The 26498-nt window shown below is 47.7% G+C and overlaps 1 protein-coding gene across 3 annotated transcripts in view; it reads left to right on the top strand.

Moving 5' to 3' along the window:
• The window catches only part of LOC111156568 (glycogen phosphorylase B), a 55425-nt gene that overhangs the window by 19039 nt on the left and 9888 nt on the right, over window positions 1-26498 (top strand). For 2 of the 3 annotated variants that reach the window (XM_022517549.1, XM_022517548.1), the window contains 12 exons: window positions 5622-5700; window positions 8659-8762; window positions 12700-12831; window positions 14835-14946; window positions 15334-15416; window positions 16555-16698; window positions 17560-17652; window positions 18981-19127; window positions 20385-20548; window positions 21474-21588; window positions 22753-22854; window positions 23529-23676. In XM_022517549.1, coding sequence (XP_022373257.1) covers window positions 5622-5700; window positions 8659-8762; window positions 12700-12831; window positions 14835-14946; window positions 15334-15416; window positions 16555-16698; window positions 17560-17652; window positions 18981-19127; window positions 20385-20548; window positions 21474-21588; window positions 22753-22854; window positions 23529-23676 — 1423 coding nt within the window. The remainder of the gene's footprint in view (window positions 1-5621; window positions 5701-8658; window positions 8763-12699; window positions 12832-14834; window positions 14947-15333; window positions 15417-16554; window positions 16699-17559; window positions 17653-18980; window positions 19128-20384; window positions 20549-21473; window positions 21589-22752; window positions 22855-23528; window positions 23677-26498) is intronic. The other variant, XM_022517550.1, reaches the window with a different exon arrangement.

Raw genomic sequence — 26498 nt, 5'->3', positions numbered from 1 at the left:
TTATTTAAGCTAATATCAAACAGCATATTTCACTTATTGCTATTTCAACAAGTATCTCAAAAGATAGGGTCATACCATTATGACCCCTAAGATATTGACAATAATTTTCAGGCAATTGACAAACTTGTTGATTGCCTTATAATTTTTTAACAATGTATTCAGAAAACTATTTGCATTTGGTTGATATGTCTCTTAGGTCTCTCTTAATCTATAAACTTCTCCACTTTTTTAGTGTCTGCCTTGCAGTTTATTTGCTGAAACTGAGTTTGTCCTGTAGAGGGTCGTACAGTCTATTTGAGTGATGGTGTCCCTAGCTGGTATTTTTTTTTTAATTTTATTTATTGATTTGAGAGAGAAAGAGTGAGAGAGAGATCACAAGCAGGGGGTAGGGATAGAGAGAGAAGCAGACTTCCCACTGAGCAGGGATCCTGACATGGGACTCGATCCCAGAACCCTGGTATCATGACCTGAGCTGAAAGCAGACCACTTAACGACTGAGACACCAGACGCCCCCAGCAGGTGTTTAACCTCCCACCTTGTCCCAGGGATTTTGCTCTCACCAATTCTACTCAACATCATACTGATGATTTTAGCTGGGGTATTTAGGCAAGAAAATGAAATAACAAACATCCATATTGGAAAGTAAGAAGGAAAGCTACCTCTATGTGCAGCTGACATGATCTAGAAAATCCTTTGGAAACCAATAAAAGTATATTAGTACAAATGAGTGAGTACAGCAACTTTGCAGGATATAAGATCAGTATACAGAAATCAACTGCATTTTTATATACCTGCACTGAACTGTCCAAAAATGAAATTAAGAAAGCAATGCTACTTAAAATAGCATCAAAAAGAATGCAATTCTTAGGAATTAATTTCCGAAAGAGATATAGACTTACATTCTGAAAATTGTAAAACATTGTTGAAAGAAATTAAAGGAGACCTAAAAATGAAATGACATTACAGGTCCACCCATGCCTTAGAAGACTTAATCTTAAGATGGCAATATTCCCCAAATCCATCTACAGACTTATGGCAATTCTCACTAAAATTCCAGTTGTCTTCTTTGCAGAGATTGGCAAACTGATCCTAAAATCCAGATGAAATGCAACAGACCAGAAATCATTAAAACATACTTGAAAAAGAAGAACAAAGTTGAAGGACTCATACTTCCCAATTTCAGAATTCACTGTGAAGCCTTAGTCGTCAAGACGGTGTGGTACTGGGTACCGGCATAAGAATAAACATATAGAACAATAGAATAGAATTGAGAGTCCAGAAATAAATCCTCACATTTATAGTCCATTGATTTTTCCTCCAGTTTTTCAAAATTATGGTAAAATAAACAACAGAAATTGTATTCATATTGTACCATACTCACCACTGTCCTTCTCTAGAACCCTTTCTATCTTGCAAAGCTGAGCCTCTGTGTTCATTAAACACTAACTCCCAATTCTCCCTTCCCTCAAGCCCCTGACAGCTACCATTCTACTTTCTGTCTCTATGAATTTGATATTCTAGGTACCTCATGTAAGTGAACTCATGCAATGTTTGTCTTTTTTGTGGCTGACTGGCTTAATACTAATACCTTCAAGGTTCATCCATGTTGTAGCATATGTCAAAATCTCCTTCCTTTTTAAAGTTCTGTGAATAATATTCCACTATATGTATATACCATACTGTGTTTATCCATTCATCTGTCTTTAGGTACTTTGATTGCTTCTGCCTTTTAGCTCTTGTGAATAATACTTTCATGAATGTGAGTGTATAAATATCTCTTCAAGACACTGCTTTCAGGGGCATCTGGGTGGCTCAGGTAATGATTCTGGAATCCCAGGATTGAGCCCAACATCTGGCTCCCTGCTCTGTAGGGAATCTGCTTCTCCTTCTGCCCTTCACCCTACTCGTGCTGTCTTACCCCACTTCTGCTCTCTGGATCTCGTTCTCATTCTCTGAAATAAATAAAATCTTAAAAAAACAAAAAACAAAAAAACCTGCTTTCAGTTCTTTTTGGTCTATACCAAGAAGTGGAATTGTTTGATCATATGGTAATTCTATATTTAACTTCTTGAGGAAACATCATATTGTTTTCCACAGTGGTGACACCATTTTAATTTCCCACCAATAGTGCACAAGAATTCCAATTTCTCTACATCCTCATCGACACTTGTTTTTTTTCTTTCTTTTTTAAAGTAGCCATTCTGTTGTAGGGGAGATAGTATCTCATTGTGGTTTTAATTAACATTATTACTGATGAGTGATGTTAAGCATCTTTTCATGTGCTTATTGGCCATCTAAATATCTTCTCTGGAGAAATGTCTGTTCAAGTCCTTTGCCCATTTCTCAATCGAGCTCTTTGTTTTTTGTTGCTGTTGTTGAGTTTTAGGATTTCTCCATTCTGGATATTAATCTCTTACCAGATACGTGATTTGCTAATACTTTTCCCTGGGTTACCTTGTCACTTTGTTGATAGTGTCCTTTGATGTGGAAAAGTTTCCGGTTTTCTTGAAGCCCAGTTTTTTTTCTTTTGTCACCTGTGCTTTTGGTGGCCTGTGTAGTCAATTGATTTTCTTCTTTTTGAAGAAAAGTACCAAAACAACTCAGCAGAGAAAAAATAGTGTTTTTGATAAATGATGCTAGAACAGTTGGATGTCCACATGCAAATAAATGAAGTTGGATCCCTATCTCACACTATATATAAAAATTAAGTCACAGTGGATGAAAGATCTACATATAAGAGCTAAAACCATAAAGCTCTTAGAAGAATATATATGAGTAATTCTTTATGATTTGGTAATAGATTCTTAGAAATGACATAAAAGCATAAGCAATAAAAGGAAAAATAGTTAAACTGGACAAGAGCAAAAACTTTTGGGCATCCAAGTATATTATGAAAAGGTGAAAAGACAAAATAGGAGAAAATATTTGTAAATCATAAATCTAATCAGTGTCTGGTGTCCAGAATGTACAGACAGCCTAATTTAAACATGGGCAAAGCACTGGAATCAGCATTTTCCCAAAGAAGGTATGAAAATGGTCAAAAAGCATGTGAAAAGGTATTCCTCATCATTAGTCATCTGGGAATGCAAATCAAAACCATGAGCTACCGCTTCACATCCACTTGAGTGGCTATAATTGTAAAGACAGAGAACAAGTGTTGGCTAGGATGTGGAGAAATTGGAACCCTCATACACTTCTGGGATAAGTAAAGTGGTGGACCCTCTTTGAAAAATAGTTTGGCAGTTACTCAAAAAGTTAAGCATAGAATTGTGTAAACCAGCAATTTCACTCCAAAGTTTATTTCCAGGAAAAATGAAAACATATGTCCACGCATAATATTGTACATGAATGTTCATAGCAGCATTATTCTTATAGCCCAAAAGTGGAACAAGCCTAAATAATCCTCAGCTGATAAATGGATAAACAAAATGTAGACTAGTCCTACAACAGAAAGCTATGCAGTGATAAACAGTACTGATAACGTGCTCCAACATGGATCAACCCTGAAAACATCATTCTAATTGAAAGACGCCAGATACAAAAGGCCAAATGTTTGTATGTGTTTCCATTTATATGAAATGATGAGAATAGGCAGATCTGTAGTGACAGAAAGTAAGAAAAGTGATTGCCAAGATCTGAGGGAATAGGGAAAGTGGGAGTGATTACCAGAAAGTATGGGGTTTATTTTGGGGGGCAGGGAAGTACTGGAATCAGTGGTGGTTGCACAACTTCGTGAGTATGTTAAAACCATTGAATTGTTTGATTTAAAGGGTGGATTTTTTATGGGATGTGAATTATATCTCAATAAATAAAAAAACAGTTTAACGTGCTCTATCATGCTTTTTCTGTCTTCGGTTCAGAGCCCACTTTTGCGAGATTTTAGACTTGCTGTCAGTTAGCTCTTTTTTTGTGCCTCTTTTGAATAGTCTCAAACTCATGGCAAAATTTGCCTTACTAGGCGGAGGTGTACCTACAACATTCAAGGTGAAAACAGAAGAGAACAAAACATCTTGCCTCCCACATTGGCTCTTAGCTCGCCTTTATGTAGTGTAGTGGTCTTTGACTTTAGCAAATGTTTCATGAGTAAGAGGTTCCATAGTCAGATAAATTTGGAAAATGTAGTTAAACATGTTTCTTAAATTGGAGCCGATGTGTACTACTGGGTAAATCCTGCCTCCCCCACATACCCAAATATTTTTGGTGGAACACGTTCCTTGAAATTGCTATGGGAATTCAGTCAATATTTTGAAATCTTACTCTGAATCAGATTACTGTTTGTGTTAGTACCATTCAATTTATTTAATAGACACTAAACCATCTCTTTATGACTTTGATGTTTTTATTTTTCCACAAGTTTGCTTTCACCCTTTGTAATTTATCGGATTCTTGAAGTGTGGTCTGGAGACCTCTGGGGACTCTGAGTCCTTTTCAAGTGGTCCACTAGGTCAGAACTGTTTATTTTTATTCAATCATGACTATGTGGTGAAGCTTTCCAGAGGCTGTATGATGTATAATATCTCAATAGATTGAATGCTAAAGCAGAAAATTTATTAAAGAGATTTGTAAAAATGTAAAACACTGCTACTCTTCTTAGTATATTTATTTGTTTTAAAAACTGTCATTACAAAAAAAACCCTGTCATTACATTGTGTTATGTTAATATTAATGGGATTATTAGTTTAAAATGAATTCATATATACTTAAAAAATATTAATCTGTTTTAAGTTTCTAACTTGATAAATACTATAGATATAATTCCATTAAAGAATAGCTCTTGAAGTCCTCCAGAAGCCAAAAAGTTTAAAACACACTCATCAAGATAATTAATGTGAGCCATCTGTGAAGTTTAACACACGAAAGCCAGATTGATGGAACAGTTATCCATCCAAACCATTGTGGGATGGTTTCAAGTCAGGTGAAGAAGTTGGGACTTTGTTACTTTCGTTCTGATTTTCAACATTCCATATACCTGCTTCACAAGATTGCTTGAATGCAGTTGGGATACCCCGGGAAAGGTGCTTTAGTTTAAAAAGCTGTCGCATAGGAGTTCCAGAGAAGATGGCAGAGCAGAAGGACCGTAAGCTCACCTCATCACAGGCACACTTAGGTGACTCCCACATCGGTGTAAATAACCCAGAAACTGACCTGAAGCCTGGCAGAACAGATTCTCTACAGCTAAATGTAGAGAAGAGGACACTTCGGGGAGGCAGATAATAAATATAGCTAGTTAAATAATTAGTAAATAAATATATAAGTCACATAAATATCATGAGACCATACAAAACTAGAGAATTACTGAAGCTACTGGTTTCATTTTTAGGATACGTGTTATAATCTGTTCACTGTACATAGGTTAATAACCTGGCAATATTTATCTTTGGCTGTTAAACCATACTCCCTTTTGATTATTAATTCTTATGTAGTTTGGCAGCTTTTAAAATGCCTGGAAACTTTCATTTTCATGCTTTGATTAAGTGCCTGATTTTAATATTAGATTTTCAAGTCTCAAAGAAAGCAGACTCTGAGCTTTGATAAAAACTGACAAGATTTACTATCTTTTCACCTGTTGCTTGAGGAAGATATTAAGTGATACTGAAATGTTGGCTGTTTTTTTTTCATAGCTGGGGTTGGACTTGGAAGAACTGGAGGAAATAGAAGAGGACGCTGGCCTCGGGAATGGTGGCCTGGGGAGGCTGGCAGGTAACCCCACCCTCTGGCTAGGCATGGCCTCTCCTGATATGGTGCCCTGGTCGCTGATCACATGGTGAGGCTGAGGTCAGCTGTGCTCCAAACAGCAGTTTATTGGGGTAAATAGGCCCCTCTGAGTGGATGGGAGAATATGTCATCCAAGTGGAATAAAATGCAAAACATGTTTTCCTTCACACAAGGATACTTCCCGATGATCATGAAGACGGGGCTTGCCAGTGTTGGGTAGCTGGCCCTGGGGGGTGGTTCCAAGGTACTGATCACATCCCACAGCTGGTAGTTAGGAGAAAGATGGACAGACACACGCATGCATACAGGCACACACATATACACACGCACACGAGTGAACATGCACATATATGCATGTACACGTCTGTACACACACAAACACAGGTACAGGCACATATACATGTGCATACACACACACGATTGATGAATGCAGCCCTGCTGGCAAGCTGTTCCTGCTTTACTGTAGTAAACAGATTGCCCCAGAATAGGGGAGTCATTCCTTTTGGGATATTGCTCCTTTGGGTCATTATGTTGGAGAGCATATCCAGTTTCGTTTTGTTTTTCCTGTTTGAGTTATTTTTGCTAACCTTTTAGGGCAAAGGGTGTGGAGTGAAGGACTTAGAAGTGGAACGCTGCCTAGTGGTCTCAGTTGGAAGAACATGTGGCTCTTGATCACAGGGTTATGAGTTCAAGCCCCACATTAGGTATAGAGATTACTAAACAAACAAATAAATAAATAGACTTAAAAAAACAAACAAGAACTTAGAGGTGGAAATCACTGTCACAGTGAAATTTGATTTTGCTGTGTGCTTCAAGGCTCTTGGGCACAGTGTTTCTGGAAGAGAAATAGGTCAAGTTTTATGTTTATGTCCCCTTGTGTGGGGGCCACGAGAGGGTGGGCTCAGACCCCTGCCATGTTGTATTACTGCTCCTTCTGAGAGTTGTCATTTTGTAAAGGGATCAAACCCCCTCAGATTTATCTGAGTATGTGTATGTGTTTATGTTTTCAAATCTTAAGTTAAATTCTTCAAAAATTATAAAAGCAGCATATGTTTCTCTCAAACGAAATAACACCTGAATCTGTGTAATGGAACAGCTGACAGGGCCTGCCCCACCTCCACCTCTTCGTGGGAAAGGTCTCGAGGTCCCTGCATCTGCTCTCAAATGTAGGGCTTTTTTTTTTTTTTTTTTTTTAAAGATTTTATTTATTTGACAGAGAGAGAGGCAGGCAGAGAGAGAGGGGGAAGCAAGCTCCCCGCTGAGCAGAGAGCCCGATGCGGGGCTCGATCCCAGGACTCCGAGACCATGACCCGAGTTGAAGGCAGAGGCTTTAACCCACTGAGCCACCCAGGCGCCCCTGTAGGGCTTTTTTTGTAGCTTATGATGTGATCATTGCAGACAGGAAGCTGAACCTTACTTCCCCCACAGATGGAATCAGGGCGCCCCCTCCTGAGGGAGCCCCACTGTGTGGCAAGCTTGGGACATCAGTCCCCTGCAGCCCCCTGTACCCTCAACAGCTCTCTCCCGGTCAGTAAAACAGCACCCATTTCACCAAGCTCGAGGAAGGTTCCAGACCACTTGGTCTCCTTCACAGCTCAGGACAGCTGCCTAACCTCCCCTCCGACCCCAAGGCTGGTGACTGTCAGCCAGAACAGTCCCATCCCTGGCCTTCCACCATCTGTTCCCTTCAAGGGTTCAGGCGTCTATAGGTCTTCCACAGTCTGGTTCCTATTTAGACTTCCTAGTCAGTTTCCTGCTCCTTCTGCAGCATCACTGGCCTTGTCCATGGACTGGTGTGACCTCCTCTGGGACTCCTCTCACCCGTGTAGATGTGGGTAGCCACCAGCCCCTTGTAAGAAAACCTGTGTTCTTTCTGCGAGAATGATTTCTTCAAAACAGGAGCCCAGGTCTTACATTTGTGGATACTGTTGTTGCTTCCCCTTAGTACAAGGTCTGATAACAGAGTATTTGTTCAGTTCAGCAAGTATTTTATTTGCTTGTTTCTTATGGACTTTTTTTTTCTTTTTAATCTGGAAGTTTAATAAGGCTGCTTTCTGGATCTTTACTTAAAACATTGTTTTTGTTGGGATGCCTGGTGTCTGGGGAAGTAAGGTTCGGCTTCCTGTCTGGAATGGTCACATCATAAGTGTCTGACTCTTGATTTTGGCTCAGGTCATGATCTCAGGCTCATAGGATCAAGCCCTGCGTCGGGCTCCATGCTCAGCATGTAGTCTGCTTAATACTGTTATTCCCTTTCCCTTCCCCAGCCCCGGCTCTCTCTCACTTTATCAAATAAATAAATGAATCTTTTAAACATTGGTGTTTTTTGGTTTTTTTTCCCCAAGACATTTTGATTGGAACAAAGGCTCCTTATGTCAACTTGCTGCTCCAGCCACCTTCCTGGAGGTCTTGAGGAATTTTGGTTCTTAGGTGTTTGACATGTTTGAGTCCTTAGATGTCCATCCATTCCCAGCCCCCATCCCTGTGCCTTCTTCACTAGTGCGTAGAGCTATTTTGTGGTGTTACTGTCCAAACTACTTGGATTTTAAGTAGAACGTGTAGGGGTGTTGCACCCTCCAGCCTGCCTTAGGCTCTCTACGACAAAGCTAGCAGTGAGGGGACTGTGCACTCAGAGGCATGCCAAGTTAGATGGGCTTTCTGTGGGGTGCCTTACTTCTGCCCTTGCCACCTCCCCTCACCCTCATGCTGAACACCCTCTTGGCCTGGTCCCCTGGCTCTCAAACTGAAGGGAGAGGAGGGGGCTGTTTTCATTTCATGAAATCTGAAGCTGATAGGTCAGCCTTTAATTGCCATCTGGCACCCAAAGGCTAGCGTCCCAGGACCTACTTAATTAACATGGGTGTCTAGGCTTTGCTTCCAGTGGGCCTCGAAGCTGCTGATTGTCTTTGATCCCAAGAAGTGCTTTGTGTTTGGAATTTTCAGCCTGCTTCCTTGACTCCATGGCCACGTTGGGCCTCGCAGCATATGGCTATGGAATCCGCTATGAGTTTGGGATTTTCAACCAGAAGATTGTCAACGGCTGGCAGGTGAGTGAGACTCCATTTCTTCACTTGTTTCCAGCTCTCATGTGCACAAGAAAACAGGCACTTTCAGTCCAGCCTTTTATATGTTGAACTCCTTTCTGGAGAGATTGTCTGCTAGTCCTGGCCAAAGCAGAGGTGGGGTTGGGATTAAAGGGTTTGTAACAGGAGAGTAGTATAGAACATGAACAGACTGGGGTGTTAGAAAGCTCCTGTGTCTTGATGGGGCTTGGGTCAAGGGCACAAGCAATTGCCAGAGCTCAAGAGTATCCTTCAACTTTGTACATTGTACTGTGTACAAATTAACCTAAAACATAAACACAGGATGCACTCTCCTTAACGGTGTGCATGGTCAACTGTTCGTGGAGAAGTGTACAGGTGTCTGCAGCTGACTTTGAAATGCATCAAGAATTGGATGGGTTGATGGATGGATATGCGATAAATCTGTTACCCGAAGGTAACATATGGGCACACCTCATATAGCAACGTGTTAACAGTTATGGATCCTAAGTTGAAGGTGTGTGAGTGTTTACTGCCAATTCTTTTAATACTTCTGTATGTTTGAACACACTCATAATAAAAAGTTGACAAGGAAAAGTATGGCTAACAGTAAAAGAAAACTTAAAACAGATTTGTATCTATTGCTTAATTTGTAAACATACTCTCTCCAACCTTAGAACTGCACTTGTCCTCCTGGACAAGTCTGGGTGATTTCATGCAGAGTTCCTTATGCATGTATGTCTGTCAGAGGCACACCAGCCCTCGTACACCTGTGTGCTTTGACCCATTCAGGCTCCTTACAGTCTATGCAATGTGCATTCATAAGACAGAAACTCAGAGGCCCCTCATTGCCAACCTAGTGTTATGGTTATAGCAGGAAGATTTTTTTTAAAGACTTTATTTATTTATTTGACAGAGATCACAAGCAGACAGAGAGGCAGGCAGGCAGAGAGCGGCGGGGGCATGGGGGGGGAGCAGGCTCCCTGCTGAGCAGAGAGCCCAATGCGGGGCTCGATCCCAGGACCCTGAGATCATGACCTGAGCCGAAGGCAGAGGCTTAACCCACTGAGCCACCCAGATGCCCCTAGCAGGAAGATTTTTTTGTGTTGTCTTTTGTTTGCTTGATCACAGACATTTCTTTGTTGTGTTTTTGTTCTTCTACCTCTTGCCATCTTGCATAACAGCTTAAAGACACCTGTGGGATGATGGGTGAGTTATAAATTCATCTTCCTCCCACCCTGTTGTGATGGGAGCCAGTTTTTGATTGAGTTTATCTATAGCAGAATTAAATGCGGGGGCTGGTCAGACAGCAGTGTTGTTGGCCATAGGGGCAGAAATAGGGGTCCCCTGAGAGACCTCTCCAACAACCTCTTATAGTCGAGGAGATCCTGCTTCTGCAAACTATTCATGGACGTACTCTGCAAGAGATGGCCAGGCTGTGGTATTGGAGAATCTTACTAATGTACAAGGACATGGCACCAGATCAAAAGGCAGGGCTGGTCCCATGATGAATAGCTGCCTGCACCAGACAGAAGAGCCCAGCCAGGAGTACGATGCAGAGACACATACTGATGCAATAATCTCGGCTGTGTCATCTCCCTATAACTGCAATCAGAAATTCTTCTTGACTTTTTACCTCTGTGTAAGAACCATTTAAAAAAAACAAAACAAAACAAAAACAGGGGTGCCTGGCTGGCTTAGTCAATAGACCATATGACTCTTGATCTTGGGATGGTGAGTTCAAGCCCCACACTGGGCATAGAGCTTACTGTGAAATAAATAAATAAATAAATAAAAATTAAAGAATAAAAATTTTTTAAAACCCTGAAGGTAACATGGGCACACCTCGTTCTATTGCACTTCAATTTATCATGCTTCTCACATAACACATTTCTTACAACTTGAAGGATTGTGTCAACTCTGCATCAAGCAAGTGTGTGGGTCCCATATTTCCAACAGCATTTGCTCTCTTTATGTCTCTATCACATGTTGGTAATTCCCACAGTATTGCAGATGTTGTTATTATATTGTTCTGATGATCTGTGATCAGTGATTACAACTTGCTGAAAGCCCAGATGATGGTTAACATTTTGTAGCAATATTTCTTAATTAAGGCATTATATTTTGTTTTTGTTTTTTCGCCAAAATTAAGAAAAAATGTTTATTGTGTTAGCCACCACATAGGTATTATATATATTTTTAAGACGTAATGCTGTTGGACACTTAATAGACTACAATGAGTATAAATTTAACTTTCACATATGCTGGGAAACCAAAACATTCATTGGGCTCTCTCTCTAGCTATATTCACTCTCTTGCTGTAGTTTGGAGCCAAGCCTGGAATATCTCCAAGGTATGCATGTACTTAAGGTTGCTTATTAAAGTTGAAGAAGACAGGGGCACCTGAGTGGCTCAGCCAGTTAAATGTCTGACTCTAGGTTTTGGCTCCTGTTGTGATCTCAGGGCTTTGAGATCAAGCCCCCGTTGGGTTCCGTGCTCTATGTGGAGTCTGCTTAGGACTCTCTCCCCCTCAGCCCCATCCCCACATGTGCACAGTGTGTGCACACTTTCTCTTTCCCTCTCTAAAATAAATAAATAGATCTTTCTTAAAAATTTGAAGAAGACTCTCATTTAAATTTATATTTCTAATTCTTTATTCACTGCTTACCAAATTAATTTATTCCATTGCAACCCCACCAAATGCTTCTACTCAAAGATTGTTAGATCTGTGGGGCTACTTTTGGTTTTATTTGTGGGATACTCTTTTGTGTATTTACTGATTTTGCATGCTACCAGGTGCAGTTTTTGAAAAACAACCTGGTTTAAGGAAGGCCTTGCAGAAAAGCAGTGTCTTCCAGTGGTGTGCTGGCACTCCTGCGGCAAAGGCAGCCCAGCCCCAGTACCACTAATTTGTGGTGTTATTTTCCAAGCAGTGGGCTCCAGTGATTCTTTTCTTTAATTTCTTTTTCTTTTTTTTTTTTTTTTTAAATACAGCTTTATGGGATGCCTGGGTGGCTCAGTTGGTTAAGAGGCTGCCTTCAGCTCAGATCATGATCCCAGGGACCTGGGATTGAATCTGGCATCAGGCTCCTTGCTCAGTGGGGAGCCTGCTTCTCCCTCTACCTCTGCCTGCAGCTTTCCCTGCTTGTGCTCTCTCTCTGGCAAATAAGTAAAATCTTAAAAAAAAAAAAAAAAAAAAAAGAAAAGTTTAAATAACAGCTTTATTGAGATATCAAGTGGTTTTTAATAGGTTTACAAAGTTGGGCAGCTATCACCACTATTTCTGGAATACTTTCATCACCCTAAAAAGAAGTCCCACATGGATTTGCAGTCACACCCTAGTGCCTGACGAGCACTAATCTACCTGCTGTCTCTATGCATTTGACTGTTCTAGACATTTCCTATGAATGGAGCTGTACCCTACCAGTACTTCTTTGACTCCACGTGTCTGCAAGGTTCACCCATGTTGCAGCACGCAGCGGGACTTCATTCCTTTTTATTGTTAAATTCGGATGATTCTTTTTATTATTATTTTTTAAATTTTATTTATTTGACACAGGGAGAGAAAGAACACAAGCAGGTAGAGTGGGAGAGGGAGAAGCAGGCTTCCTGCCAAGCAGGGAGCCTGATGCAGGGCTTCATGCAAGGCTGGATCCTAGGACCCTGGGATTATGACCTGAGGTGAAGGCAGATGCTTAACCACTGAGCCACCCAGGTGCCCCTAAATTCCGGCGATTCTTAATGTCTTCACTTTAATGCTTTTTCCTGAGTTTGTTTCTTTAATAGTCCAACATGTTCACTTTTGAACATGAGCCCTCGACCAGAACTGGAAATGTTCCCGGGCATAGAGGCCGTGGTTTGTTGCAGCGCGGCACGGTGGCGCCTGGACGGCCAATCCCTGTGGGCTGAGGGCCTGCCGCCCTCACTGCCGGCCCCTTTCCAGGTGGAGGAGGCGGATGACTGGCTGCGCTACGGCAACCCCTGGGAGAAGGCACGGCCAGAGTACATGCTGCCTGTGCACTTCTACGGGAGAGTGAAGCACACCCCTGACGGCGTCAAGTGGCTAGACACCCAGGTAGCCTCCCCCAGGGGAAGTGTGGGGCACAGTGAGGGATGACCACAGTTCCTGGTCATACCAGCTTCCCTTTGGGTGTGCACGCTGTGTGGTTTCCCCACACAGCCTGACCCGAGGTGAAGGCCTGGGAGATTTTGTGCTCATATGCCTGCTTCTTACCAGTTGTCGGTTGTTGGGAGCTGCCCAAGCAGGGAGAAAGGCTCCGCGGGGGGCTTGTGTGGGAGTTGAGACCAGCAGTCATTGAATGGCTGGCGGGACAGTGTGGTGATGGGGGCAGGGCCCTGAGGCCCTGGGGGACACGGATAGCTCCCCAGCATCTCCAGAGAGCAGGTGCTTGATGCCTGGTCTCAAACGCACACCACAGGCCTTAGTAGTGCCTCCCAGGTGTCATGCACCACCGCTGAGCCATCTGAGCCCTGGCAATGTGGTGAGCTGGGTCTAGATGTCCCAGAACAGGGCCCTGGCGCTGACAAGGGGACAGGAGCACGGCGAGTCCAGTCTAGGCTCTGGGATGGCAGGTAGTGCCCATCTAGGTGATCTTAGGGGGCAGAGGGAGGTAGCAGGAGAGCCTTCCTGGGACATAGCTGTAATGAACAAGATGCAGTTGTCTGGATGTGGGGAGGTGAGCCTGGGAGACTGGGGAAGCCCTGGGCGTGTAAATGTGAGTCGTCGAGATTTTCTGCAGCATAAGTTTTAAACAGGGTGCATAGGCTAACGCTGGCTGGAGCCATGTTAACATGGCTGAGCCATGTTAAGATGCCATCATACGTTGTATTTAATTTGAAAGAACAGAGAAGGGGTCAGTTATTCCAGTGCTTGTAGAAGATAAGCATATCAGTGTATGTAGGGAAGTGTAGAGACCATAGGGGCATTTCAGGATGAGTGATAGAGGCCTTATGCTGGAGGGCTGGTCCTGGATAGGGAAGGAGGGGTGCTTAGGGATGCTTTGGAGGGCTTGTAACTGGCTTGGACAAGGCTTTGGGGAGCCGGGGGGAGTGGGAAAGGGAGGGGAAAGGTGATACTAAGGCTCTCGTGATGCTATCCTGTAGTCCTTTTGGCTGTAGGAGGGGATTTCATCTTGTAAAGCTACAGAGTTGAACCTGTATGAGCCCCCACAGACATGCTTGAGTGTGAGAAGCCCCTTCCAGGGGTCTGAGGGTTGGAAGTGACTGTGAGACTTGTGCAAAACTTCCTGTCCTAGGTAAGAGTAAAGCAGATACTTGTGGACAGCGGGGAGTTAGGAGGGGATGTGGCAGGCCCTATGTTTGGAGCACAGGCCCTACATTTTCCGTTGTGAGTAAAGTGTGGGCTGGTTTGGTTTCTCTGAGGGTTAGAGGTCAAGACCTTCTGCAGACATTGGGAAATGGAGTCAGAAATAGAAGCCGTCTGTGGAGAAGTTAGCTGAGTCCTGCAGTTGCACAAGCATAGTTGAGCAAGAAGAGGGACAGTGTCGCAGGCAGAGGACAAGGATTGAGGAGGTGTGGCTGCTAGCCCTGAGCATCAGTGAGGTTGACGCAGTTGTCCCTTGAGCAGCTGAGTGGGAAGAATTCTTTTTTTTTATTTTTTAAGATTTTATTTATGTATTTGACAGAGAGATCACAAGTAGGCAGAGAGACAGGCAGAGCCCCATGTGGGGCTTGATCCCAGGACCCTGAAATCATGACCTGAAGCCAGCGGCTTTAACCCACTGAGCCGCCCAAGCACTCCACGAATTCTTAATGCCAGTGTTGAAGGAGGTGAACTCAGAGAAGATAGATGTGACCTCAAGAGTGTGGTCAGGACCTTCCTTCATGGCCACCACAGGTGCTCTTGTCCTGGGCTGCCCTTGGGCTGGACTGTAGCCTGTCACAGGGTGAGTGGCAGGAGTCTGGGGTAGAAGAACAGCCAGAGGGCAAGCAGGTTGGCCGCCAGCATGCAGCACAATGTTACTGGTGGGATGAGGAGTCCTGGGCCTGGGGCCTGCATCTCTGACTGACTGGATTGGACCATCTCTCCTTGGCCAGGTGGTGCTGGCCATGCCGTACGACACCCCAGTGCCCGGCTACCGGAACAACACTGTCAACACCATGAGGCTGTGGTCGGCCAAGGCGCCCAACGACTTCAAGCTCCATGACTGTGTGTTCTGCCTCTCTTGTCTCTTTTGGGTGGTTTCCCCCAAACTTGCCCCTCAGAGCTCTTATCCTGTCTGCACTGTCCCTGCTGTGGAGAGCATGAGGCTCTCCTTGTAAGGCAGAGAGCAGGCACCTCAGAGACCTGGGGCCTCCCAGGGATCACCCCTGGGCAAAGCCAGTGCTCCTGGGACCCTGTGCCTTCAGGAAGGAGTGAGGGGCCTGGGGTCCTGTAGGGTGTGAGGGCTCAGTGAAACCATGGCTCTGGGGGCACCCCCTGTTTGGGAATGCCCCTCCCACAGTTCAGGGAGGTGAGGGGGAAACTAGAGGCAGAGGGCACGTGGGGAGTCAGGGGAGGGCCCACAGGTCCTGACCTCACCGTCTCTGCTCACAGTTAATGTGGGTGGCTACATCGAGGCAGTCCTGGACAGGAACCTGGCCGAGAACATCTCCAGAGTCCTGTATCCAAATGATAATGTGAGTAGCTCACGTGGTTGGTTCTCATCTACTAGGAAAGTGCCCTAGGGGGCTGGAGCTGTCTAGAAGAACCACACTTTTCATCAGGTCAAGACCACATAAGTGGCCACCAGCAGCCCTCATGTGGCTCCTTGGGGTGAGGACGGCACTACATGCTTGATTACGCCCCATGAGTCTGTGTGTGCCTGTCAGCATCTCCCCCTTGCCGTCTCCCTAAGGGGACACTTTGGGAGGTTCGTGGCCTCTTCTCACACATCCACGCTGCCCCATACACGGCTGCCCCTGCAGGCTGGCTCTTAGCTGACTCCATACGAGGCCATATGCAGGGAGCCATGGGGGCAACGTGAGAGCTCGTTAGACTTCACATGTGGCCAGCTTCTGCTCTTCTGCCATGTGATGCTGCTTCCCTGAGAGTTGGGTGACCCCTTTCTCAAGTGGGGATAGCAGTCCCTGTTTGTCAGTGATGCCTTGAGGCATATGCAGTCATGGTTTGAAAAACTTTTAGTATGTGCCATCACCCACTAGATGAAGTCCCAGCCACAGCCTCCATTGCCACCGAGTTTAACATCCACTGGCTTCGTTACTATTGCCAGGCAAGAGCCCTTGGAATTCACCTGTCTTAGTGGGTTTGCATTTTCTATTTAATACGAGTAATATGTGCACATTAGTAGCAAAGGGCATTGGTGCTGAAAGGCTCACAACCAAACACACCCCATCCTCACTACCCCCACCAAGATTTTAAGCAGATTCTAAAGCTTTGGAGCTTGTGCTCCCGATTGACTCTGGGTGTTAAGGAACGAGACCTGCATGCCTGCTGTCCTCATGCAGGGCAGTGTGACCCTGTGCTGGCTGCCTACCTGTCTGAAGATCACATGCAGTTTAGGCCGTCATCACTTAATGCCTGTGCCCTTGAGCTGCAGGTTACCTGACCTTGGGCCCAGGCCGGGGGGTAGGGGGTGGAGGTGTCTGTGCCTTGCTGGCTCCCAAGGGCTCCCGTTCTCATGCACACATATGTCCCTAAATCCCTGGAGCAGGATCCCTCAGCCTAGTGCCCTTCTTGTGTCCTGAGGGGGTCCCTCGAGTGCCTGTGGTGGTCCCGCTGGCTGTTGGTGATGCCAGCTCTATCCCGTGTCTGCAGTTCTTCGAGGGGAAGGAGCTCCGCCTGAAGCAAGAGTATTTTGTGGTGGCTGCTACCCTCCAGGACATCATTCGCCGCTTTAAGTCCTCCAAGTTTGGCTGCCGGGACCCAGTAAGGACCTGTTTCGAGACCTTCCCCGACAAGGTTGGTTTGTTGATGGGTCTTGACCCCGGTGCAGAAGGCAGGACATTTCCAGGCTCTTGTTTCTTCCTCAAGGTTGGGGCTCGGGTAGGTAGGGGAAGGGCAGGACCGCGGTCTCCCCTTATCCTGGTCTCCTTGTCGTCAGGGGCTGGGCCCCTCCTCCCTGACTAGGGCCACACAGGGCATCCTAGGAGCAGCAAGGAACACTGTAAAAGGTTTCCGTGGGCGAAACATGATGCATTTGGCAGGCTGGGTTCTGTGTTTTTATTTTTTATTTTTTTTATTTATTTTTTTTTTAAGATTTTTATTTATTTATTCGACAGAGAGAGAGCACAAGTAGACAGAGAGGCAGGCAGAGAGAGAGAGAGAGAGAGAGAGAGAGAGAGAGAAGCAGGCTCCCTGCTGAGCAGAGAGCCCGATGCGGGTCTCGATCCCAGGACCCTGAGATCATGACCTGAGCCGAAGGCAGTGGCTTTAACCCACTGAGCCACCCAGGCGCCCCTGGGTTCTGTGTTTTTAAACAAGGTCAACATATCCTAGGGGGGAGGAACATTCTGGGCCAGGGGGAGCAGTAGAGAGCATGAGGAGGGCCTTGGCAGCGGGCCGATGGTCCTACTGAGGGACCTGCCTCCAGGGTCTTCCTGGCCCCTCCCTGTGGCCCCTGTGACCCCATTATACTCCCTGTTCCTTGGCTGTAGTCCTGCTGGGCTCAGCACCTGTGCCATGCTTTCAGCTCCCATTGTCGGCCCTGTAGACCAGACTTCTCAGGGGTAGGCGGCTGAGAACCCCCATTCTGCACACAATGACCACAGTGGCGCCCGTGCAGGCAAGAGGATTGAGGGGGAGGCCCTATGTAAACTGCAGGTCGCCATCCAGCTGAATGACACCCACCCAGCCCTTGCCATCCCTGAGCTCATGAGGATACTGGTGGACGTGGAGAAAGTGGACTGGGACAAGGTGAGCACCGAAGGCTGGGCACCAGGGATATGGTGTCCCCACAAGCATGGGCATGTGGGGTGACGGTGTTCCCCACAGACCTGGGCATGTAGGGTGATGGTGTCCCCTGCAGATACCTGGGTATGTGGGGTTATGGTATCCCCCAAAACCTGCATGTGGGGTGACAGTGTCCCCCAGCCCTGGGCACGTGGGGTTATGGTTTCCCCCCAAGACCTGCATGTATGGTGGTTGTGTCCCCCATAGATCTGGGCATGTGGGGTTATGGTGTTCCCCCCAAACCTGCATGGGGGATGACAGTGTTCCTCACAGACCTGGACACATGGTGTTATGGTGTCTCCCCCAAACCTGCATGTGGGGTGATGGTGTCCCCTTCACTTTCAAGCCTGTCCCAACAACAGTGGTGAGTACTGAGCTGGCCCTAGGATGCCGAGGAAGGCTTTTCTCCTGTGGCCTGGGGAGAAAGGGACATTGTACCTGAGGAGACAGAGCCATGGGAGGAGGACGTTCCAGGAGTGGGTCTGGGGTTTCTCCCAAGGGACCAAGGACACGGTGGGTGGGGCAGTGGTACAGAGGCACATGAGCAGTTTTCTGGAAGACAGGAAAAGGATCCTGACACTTCTTAGAGCTTCTCACATACATTTTCTCATCTTAGAATTGTGACAAAACCCCCAGAAATATCAAGTGTAAAGAAACACATTGTTTATGCTTTTATGTTTGTTCTCTTGATTCATTTGGTCCTAGATCCTTGTATAGTGGGATTTTCTTGATCTAGTTTAAATCAACATGTAAAACTGTAGAGCAACTTTTATGTCATGGTGTAGAACCCAGATCCCCTCTCTGGTTTGGGGTGCACTTCCAGATGGGGTAGGCAGCACCCCCATGGTCCCATCTGCTCTTGGCCAGTGGAGGGAGGTCACACAGTTTCCCAGTGTTCTCAGACTGGATGTGAGATTAGTTGGGTGGAAATAAATTAGAAAATTGTTTGGTGTTCTGCTTTGTTCACCAATAAAAAATAGTTTACACAGAATAAAAGTAAGCGAATGATGCCACATGGTGAGATAAGCGTTACTCATTTATGTGTGTGTGCTCTGTTAGGAAGTAGTATGTACGTGGTCATGTCTGAAATGTAAAGGGCATGGTGCTCACTTGTGGGTTTTGAGAAGATTCTAGACAGGGCCAGAGGGCAGAGATATATAGCTAGCTGGCCTGGCCCCTTTCTGGTGGGATCCGAATATCTCTGTTTGATCCTGGGCTTGCCCCTTGCATAGGCATCTGGTAGAAGAACTGTTTCTAAACAAAATGCATTGGAATGTTCTGGAATGTTCTAGGCCTGGGAAATCACAAAGAAGACCTGTGCATACACCAACCACACCGTGTTACCCGAGGCCTTGGAACGCTGGCCTGTGTCCATGTTTGAGTCTCTCCTGCCACGGCACCTGGAGATCATCTATGCCATCAACCAGAGGCACCTAGATGTGAGCAGCAGGGACGCGGGTGGGAGCTTGGGGGTTGCTGCCTGACCACCCCCTGTCATGATCAGGGGTGGAGGTGGTGGGCAGAGGTAGAGGGCCCTCCCATCCTCCACATGGAATCATCTGGCCTAGAACAGGTGCCTTATTTCTTGAATAGCCTCTGCCCAGCTGAGGACTTGGGACAATCTGGCAGAGGTGGCAGAGTCAGTGATATCTAGTCCCCACACCTAGACCCCCACAGTGTATGTAGGAGTCATGGATTCAGGTCTTTTTAAAACATTCCCATTCCTGAGTGGGGCTCAGATGTGTCTGTTCTTGAAATGTCTTTGTCCTGGGCCATACAGCAGCATTTGCGTGATTTGGAAACCAAGTAGCATTTGTCTTTTCTCTGTTACCTGCAGAGAGGAGAATGGTACACGAAAAGAGCAACTTAGAGTCCAGATGAGTTTGTTGTTCATTTTTAATGATCTTTTTTTAAGTTTTTTTTTTTTTTTTTATTTATTTGACAGAGAGAGATCACAAGCAGGCAGAGAGAGGCAGGCAGAGAGAGAAGGGGAAGCAGGCTCCCCGCTGAGCAGAGAGCCCGATGCGGGGCTCAATCCCAGGACCCTGGGATCATGACCTGAGCCGAAGGCCGAGGCTTAACCCACTGAGCCACTCAGGTGCCCCTGTTACTCATTTTTTTTTAAAACTTTTTTTAATTAATTTTTTGAGAGAGAGAAAGCGCAAGTGAGGGGAGGGGCGGAGGGAGAGAGAGAGAAACAGATTCCCTGGTGAGAGCGGGGCCGGACTGGGGCTTGACCCTGGGCTCGATCCTTGGATCCTGGGATCATGACCTGAGCTGAAGTCAGACACTTAACCGACTGAGCCACCTACATGCCCCTGTTGTTCAGTTGTTTAACCTTCTGGTGAAAAAGTAGCCATTACCAGCTGATCAGACTGTGGATGGACCGTGCCTAGGCCAGGAGGGCAGCACTCTTGTCTCATCCTTGTGAGTCACGTGGCATGCCTCAGCACCAAGGTCCTCTGACTGTCTGCCTCTGGCAGGGCAGGTTTGCTGAGTCCTCTGGCCAGCACAGGCCCTTCCCTGGGTGGCAGCAGCATGGAGAGCTCCTCCTGCCCTCAGGGCTCTGGGAAGTGCATTCCAGGAGCTCAAAGGCATATATGGGGTACAGCAACCCCAGGTTTTTCTTGGAGGAGGTGGACTCTTCCATGTGGGCCCCTGGGCCTTCTGCTCACAGCTCTCTGTCTTGGCAACAGCACGTGGCTGCCCTGTTCCCCGGGGATGTGGACCGCCTGCGGAGGATGTCTGTGATTGAGGAAGGGGACTGCAAGCGGATTAACATGGCCCATCTGTGTGTGATCGGGTCTCATGCTGTCAATGGCGTGGCGAGGATCCACTCGGAGATTGTGAAGCAGTCAGTGTGAGTAGGGCCAGCATTTGCCCTGAGCTGGGTGTATCTCCTTCCTGACCCCAGATCTGCCTCTGGGGACGGTTAGCAGCCAGACACATGGTAGCTGAGGCCTGTTGCCCATGTTCCACACTTGCTCTGTTGCCATCATGCACGCTGACTAAACTGCCCAGGGCATATCCTTCCGTGGCTGAAGACACCGAGGGCTCCAGCTCAGTGAGTGGTATTAAGGTGCTCAGCCTTCTTATCACCAGTGCCCTCCTCTTTTCGGGCTCTCCCCTAGCCATCTGCTGCTTGCCAGGTGCTGGGAGTGCCCCACTTCAGGACAAGTGTCCCATTCCTAGATAGCATGGAGGTCAGGGCAGGAAAGAGCCAGGGCTCATCAGCGAGAGGAAGGAAGTATTCTTAGGTCGGATCTCATGCTTCTGCTCCCTCTCTTGGTGGGATTTGATCTTGGAACTCCTTCCCTCCATCCTCGACCCAGATGTGTGTGGAGCACCTCCGTGACACTGGGTCTGTCCATGTGGAGGCTTCTGTGTTCCCAGGGCTGGCCCAAGGTCTTCATGTTTAATAGTCTTCATTCCTTGCAGCAAGCCTGTCAGTGGGGTGCATCCCCATTTTACAGATGAGGAGACTAAACCCCAGTTCTCAGGCTTCATAGCCTGTACCCTCTCCAGTGTCACAGTCCCCGTGGAAGATGGCCAGGTTCCACTGCCTATGTGGTCATTGCTCTGTGGCCGAATGAGCAGTGCTTTGAAAAGCGTGTGCTCTGTGCCACTGTGGTCAAGGTGGGCAGTAATACTAACTGCTCTGTGCTCTTTCGAAAACAGAACAGAAAAACGGAACTTTGGGACCTTCCAGGGGATTTCCTTAATGTTCTCTTGCTCACCTTGTTCCAAACACAGCTCTTGTGATACTTGCCTGTCTTCTGTCTTAGCTTTAAGGATTTTTATGAGCTGGAGCCAGAGAAGTTCCAGAATAAGACAAACGGCATCACACCGCGACGGTGGCTGCTGCTGTGTAACCCAGGGCTGGCTGACACCATCGTGGAGGTGAGACCCACGGCACCTGAGTCCCCAGGGAGCTGCGGGCACGCTTAGATCCTCAGCTGTCGCCCAAGGCCCACAGGCCTGTCGCCAGCATGTGCTGAGGGCTAGCGATCCTCCTTTGTGTGTTGGCTGGCAGTGGCTCCTGGCTGGGGACGCATGGAGTCAGATATAGGGACACTGAGCCAAGCTATACCACCAGTCAGTGGCCCTAGCGGCTTGTGCAGGGGTTCAGAAGTGAGGTCCTAGGCTTTGGGAAGGACTGGGGTGGGGCCGCCTAGCTGAGCAGCAGCCACAGACCCACTGGAGATGTTTGGTGAGGCAGACACGCAGTGATAAGCTGATCATTTATGTGCTTGTACAGAAAGGAAGGAGGAAGTGGGTGCTTTTACACACCAGGTGCTGTGCTGGCCTTGAGAATGCAGCAGGTGGCTGGAGGGTGACGCCTGGTGAGGGCTTGCCATGGGGACACTGGCAGTCTGGCTACCTGTGTCAGGGAAGACAGCCCTGGCAGAGGGCCAGCAGAGCACAGACCTGCAGGGCTAAGGGGAGGGAGCCAGGAGCCCTGACTCTCTGCTCCTTTGGCGGTGGGGGGGCATGGCCCACCTGGGAGCTGGACCGCCAGCGGGGCTCAGCACCAGGTGAGGCAGGCAGAGGGAAGACAGGCCAGGAGTTTTGCTCGTGGTCCTAAGTTAGCAACAGGGGCACTTGGCAGGGGCACTTGATGAGCAGTGCATTCAGACCGACCCCCCTGCTGTAGTGCAGAGGGCAGGACCAGGAAGTGGCTGGAGGGTGCAGGGCCTTGGGGATGGATGAGGAGCTGCTGGGCCATGGTTGGCCCCCAGGCTTGGGACGTGTCTGTGAAGGGGACGAGGAAGGATTGCATGATTATTGTGGATGTTTGAGCTTGACCGGACTATGACGTCCTAGTCAGGAGCAAACCCAGGTCTGATTGGAGGGAGCCTGGGGAGGGAATGCTCGTAGCAGCTGCGGCCACGGTCTGGGGGTGTTTTCTGATTGCTGGGTATTGTGAGAGAGAAGCAGGCCTGGGGCCAGGCTAGAGCAGATCCAGCAAGGAAAGCAGGGGCAGGATAACAAAATGGGAAGACAGTATCCAGGATGACAGGTCCTACAGTGAGCAGAAACACTGTTTCCCTTTATGTTTTACAGAAAATCGGAGAGGGTTTCCTAACTGACCTGAGCCAACTGAAGAAGCTGTTGCCGTTGGTTGATGACGAGGCACTCATCAGGGATGTGGCCAAAGTCAAGCAGGTAGGCCCAGTGTGGGACAGCAGTCCTGCGTGATCTGGGTGTCAGATCCAGTGGCCTGCCCTCAGGTCACCATCAGGCGGGCAGGTGGGTGCAGACCCCAGAGCAGCCCAAGTACGCATTGCCCCAGGTTCTGCAGGAAGAGCTTGTCCACAGGAGGAACTCTGAAAGTCCATCCAGTCCTGGCATCCCTTCACGTGGCACGCTGCTTGCTAGTGTGAGAGCCTCTCCCTGGGGCAGCCAGCCTCACAACCAGATGAGTAGGGCCCCGAGAGCCCTCAAACCTGACAGGTGACCCCCATGACCAAGAACACAGCCCCTCTGGAGCCTGCCTCTCTGCTGGGCTGCCACATGGTCTTAGGCCCCAGAAAGAGTCCTACCTCTTGAGTCTTCTCTCCCTGCCTGCCCCCATCTGTGTCCTTTGACACCACACCCACAACTCCCCTTCGTTCTACATTTCTTACCTTTCTGCTTCTGCGTAGGTTTGCTTTTCGGTCTAGTTTCCCATTTATTTCTGCCACCTGGGAGTGTGCCCAGCTTCAGTACCCTGCTGCCCCACCCCTATCCCCAGAAAGTCTCTGGGAGTCCCTGCCCTGCTGTATGGCTGGAAAGCCGGAGCCTCAGTCAGACCTTGGGGACTCAGGGTTTTGACCCTCCTTGTCCTTTTTCCTCCCCAGGAAAATAAGCTGAAGTTCTCTGCCTTCCTGGAGAAGGAATATAAGGTGAAAATCAACCCTTCCTCCATGTTCGACGTGCACGTGAAGAGGATCCATGAGTACAAGCGGCAGCTGCTGAACTGTCTGCATATCATCACCCTGTACAACCGTGAGTGTGCCTGGGCGCCGGGGCCTTTGCTGCAGCCCCCAGCAGCCTCCACAGCACCACAGGGACACGGGCGCTGGGCGAGAGGCTCCACGTAGTGTGGCATTCAAAATTAGTTGCTACCCGGTAGACTCGTCATGAGTTACTGAGAAAGATTTTACTTAACAGAAACATTTGAAGTATACTTCCCAAAAATAAAATAGAGTGTTAAATTTATACACGTACCTTAAACTGAGCAAACATGAATCAAAGAACCACTAAAAGTAAATATGAATATTTGCCAGATTTTTATATATATAATAAAGCCTTATGCAAAAACTTAGATTTTAGAATTTTGTAATTTAATACACTGACTCTTAATTTTGAAAACCAAGGAACCGCAAATACTCTATTCAGGATACAGAGCTCGTCATATTGGTCAGGTGGAGGAAACCGCTCCCTCATGAGACAGTTAAGTAACAGGACAGGTGAGGTTCATGGCTGAGTGTTTCTGATGCTCCTTGCGCCAACCCTCCAGGAAAGGCCCCAACCAAAGACCGTCTGTGCGTGGCTGAAGGAGGCGCTCCACAGGCCCTCCCTGGCCAGAGACAGCAGTTCATGGAGTCTGTGTTTTGTTTTCTTTGCCATGGTTTTCTTTTGTGGTGGTTATTTTCTGTCTTTTTTTGTTCTGGGCCTCTGCCTGAAGCACCCCATCAGTCCCCTGTCTGTGAGCAGCTATGACGTCCCTGGGAGCCCCACGCCATCCCTGTCTGCGTGGGCCCGAGTGCTTCCTTCCCATCCACACCACTTCTGGGCTTGCTAGCTTTCTATGGCATCCTTTGAGCCCAGCTGTACTACCAGGCAGTAGTACCTGGGGGCTTGGGTCATTCCCCCTCATCGTCTCCCCTGCCTGCCAGGTGCACTTTCTTCCCGGTCATAGCAGACTGCCATGACACTCTGCTCTGCTGTCCCAATTCCCATCTCAGTCTGAAGATGAACACAGTCCGTGCTCACCACCCATCTTTCTGCAAAGCTGTCCTGCTCTGCCCTTCTGTCCAAATTTCCCTCTGGTTCGTGACAGCCACTTGTGTGAATTGTGCTGAGTTCTTGCTTGTTCAGAATATGTAGGACATTTGCAGGTGACATTCTTGGCTTCACTTTCTTTCCTTGAGCATCTTTTAGGTCCCTCCTGCACTGTCTGGAGCTGGGGGACATTGGTATGTTGTGGTGTCATGAGGACCTGTGCTGATGTCATTGGGCTGGTCTTGGTACTGAGTGTTGGGTCAGTTTTCCCGGACACTCAGGGCATTCCGAATATACTCACTGAGGTCTTGTATAATTTCTAGGAAGGTCTCTTGAAGTGTATTTAAAACATCTATTTGGCGCCACCATTTTGGTTTCCTTCTTCCTAGGCTTCAGTGAGGTGTGCGCTGGCTTCCTTCTACCTATTTTCTTCTTGTCTCTTAAGTTCTCTCCAAACTTTTCCAAAGATCTTTCCTTTCCTGCTATGTTGTCTACTTTTCTCATTTCCATCCTCTGTGTGTTGTGTGTGTGTGCTTTTTCCATCTGGCTCTTTCTTGGCTTCCTTTCACTCCCATATCCTGACAGTTCTCATTTCATGCACTCCAGTGTGCTGCCCTTCCCCCGGGATCTCAGTTTCCCGTCTGTGGACTCTTCTGAGCTGACGGCCATCCCAGGTTGGAGGTTCTTATAGGGAGGGCGGTTCAGCTTCTTGTCTAGAGGGAAACCATGTATCTTCCTGTGTTTGAATTTGCCTGAGCTGCACTACCCGGGGCTACCAGCAGGGGCTTCATGGAGCCCAGGGCAGCTGTGGGCTTCCTCAGTGCTGCCGTGGCCCCTGTCTGTGTGGCCATTGGTCCTCTGTCTTTCCAAGCCCAGGCTGGCTCAGAAGGCCACCTGCCCTGACCCCTTGATTTCTGCCTGGGGGCCTCTGCCCCAGGATGTCAGACCCTCCAAGCAGGTTTCCCTAGAAAAGAGGTACACGTCCTGTACCCCAGGACGCCAGCCCTGCTGTTGGCTCCTTTGGAGAGGCTGGGTGCTGGGGACCCCTTGCCCTCATAGCCCTATCCCCCACCCATGCCGTGATCTGGCATAGCTGCTCGGTGACCTGGAGTTTGTGTGTTTTTCTTCTTTCTGGGTTTTGGTGAAAATGTAGTTTGTGTTTTATTTTTTCCTCCTTGCCTTGTTGTTTGGTCTGATTCCTGGAGGTGGGAAAGTTCAGAACTAGGGACAGCCATATTCTTGGTAGGACCTGGAGTCAGCTAAAGCTCAGCCACAATTCTTACTGCTCTCATTGGTCCCTGGCCTCTGAAGAATGTGATGGAGGGCTGCTGCCTCATCCCTCTTTGTAGACCCCCTCCAGCATCTGCCCATACCCACTGACATTGAGACCCAGGGGCCTGGAAAGGACTCTCTCAGTCTGCTGGGGCTGCAGGTGAGCCAGCCGCTGTACTTTGACCCTCAGTCTGCACCCCTGCAAGAGCTTCAGGAGAGCTTCTCACCTCTGGACACGGCAAGGATAGGGGGAAACTTGGAGTTTTGCCTGACACCAGTCAAGGACTGACGGTACAAGGACCGTGATCCCGGGGCCCCCTCTTTTCCAAGTATCCATCATGTGCAAGGGCCTTGACAGCCAGTGACTAGAGCCAAGCCAGCCCCCCTGCTTTGGGCTGTTCTGGAAACAGAGGTGCATCTTTTCCTGTGAGCCTTTTGGAGGAGATTGTTCCTGGCCTCCTTCCTCACCAAAGTGGAATATAAATGCAGCATCTAGGGGCTTGTCCCCCTTTTTGTAAGTGAGAGTTCCAAGCAGATGCAGGGGGCCCCAG

The sequence above is a fragment of the Enhydra lutris genome, unplaced genomic scaffold, assembly GCF_002288905.1.
Source record: "Enhydra lutris kenyoni isolate GAN:26980312 unplaced genomic scaffold, ASM228890v2 scaffoldscaffold47, whole genome shotgun sequence".
Classification (NCBI taxonomy): domain Eukaryota; kingdom Metazoa; phylum Chordata; class Mammalia; order Carnivora; family Mustelidae; genus Enhydra; species Enhydra lutris.
This window is presented reverse-complemented; position numbering and strand designations above follow the sequence as displayed.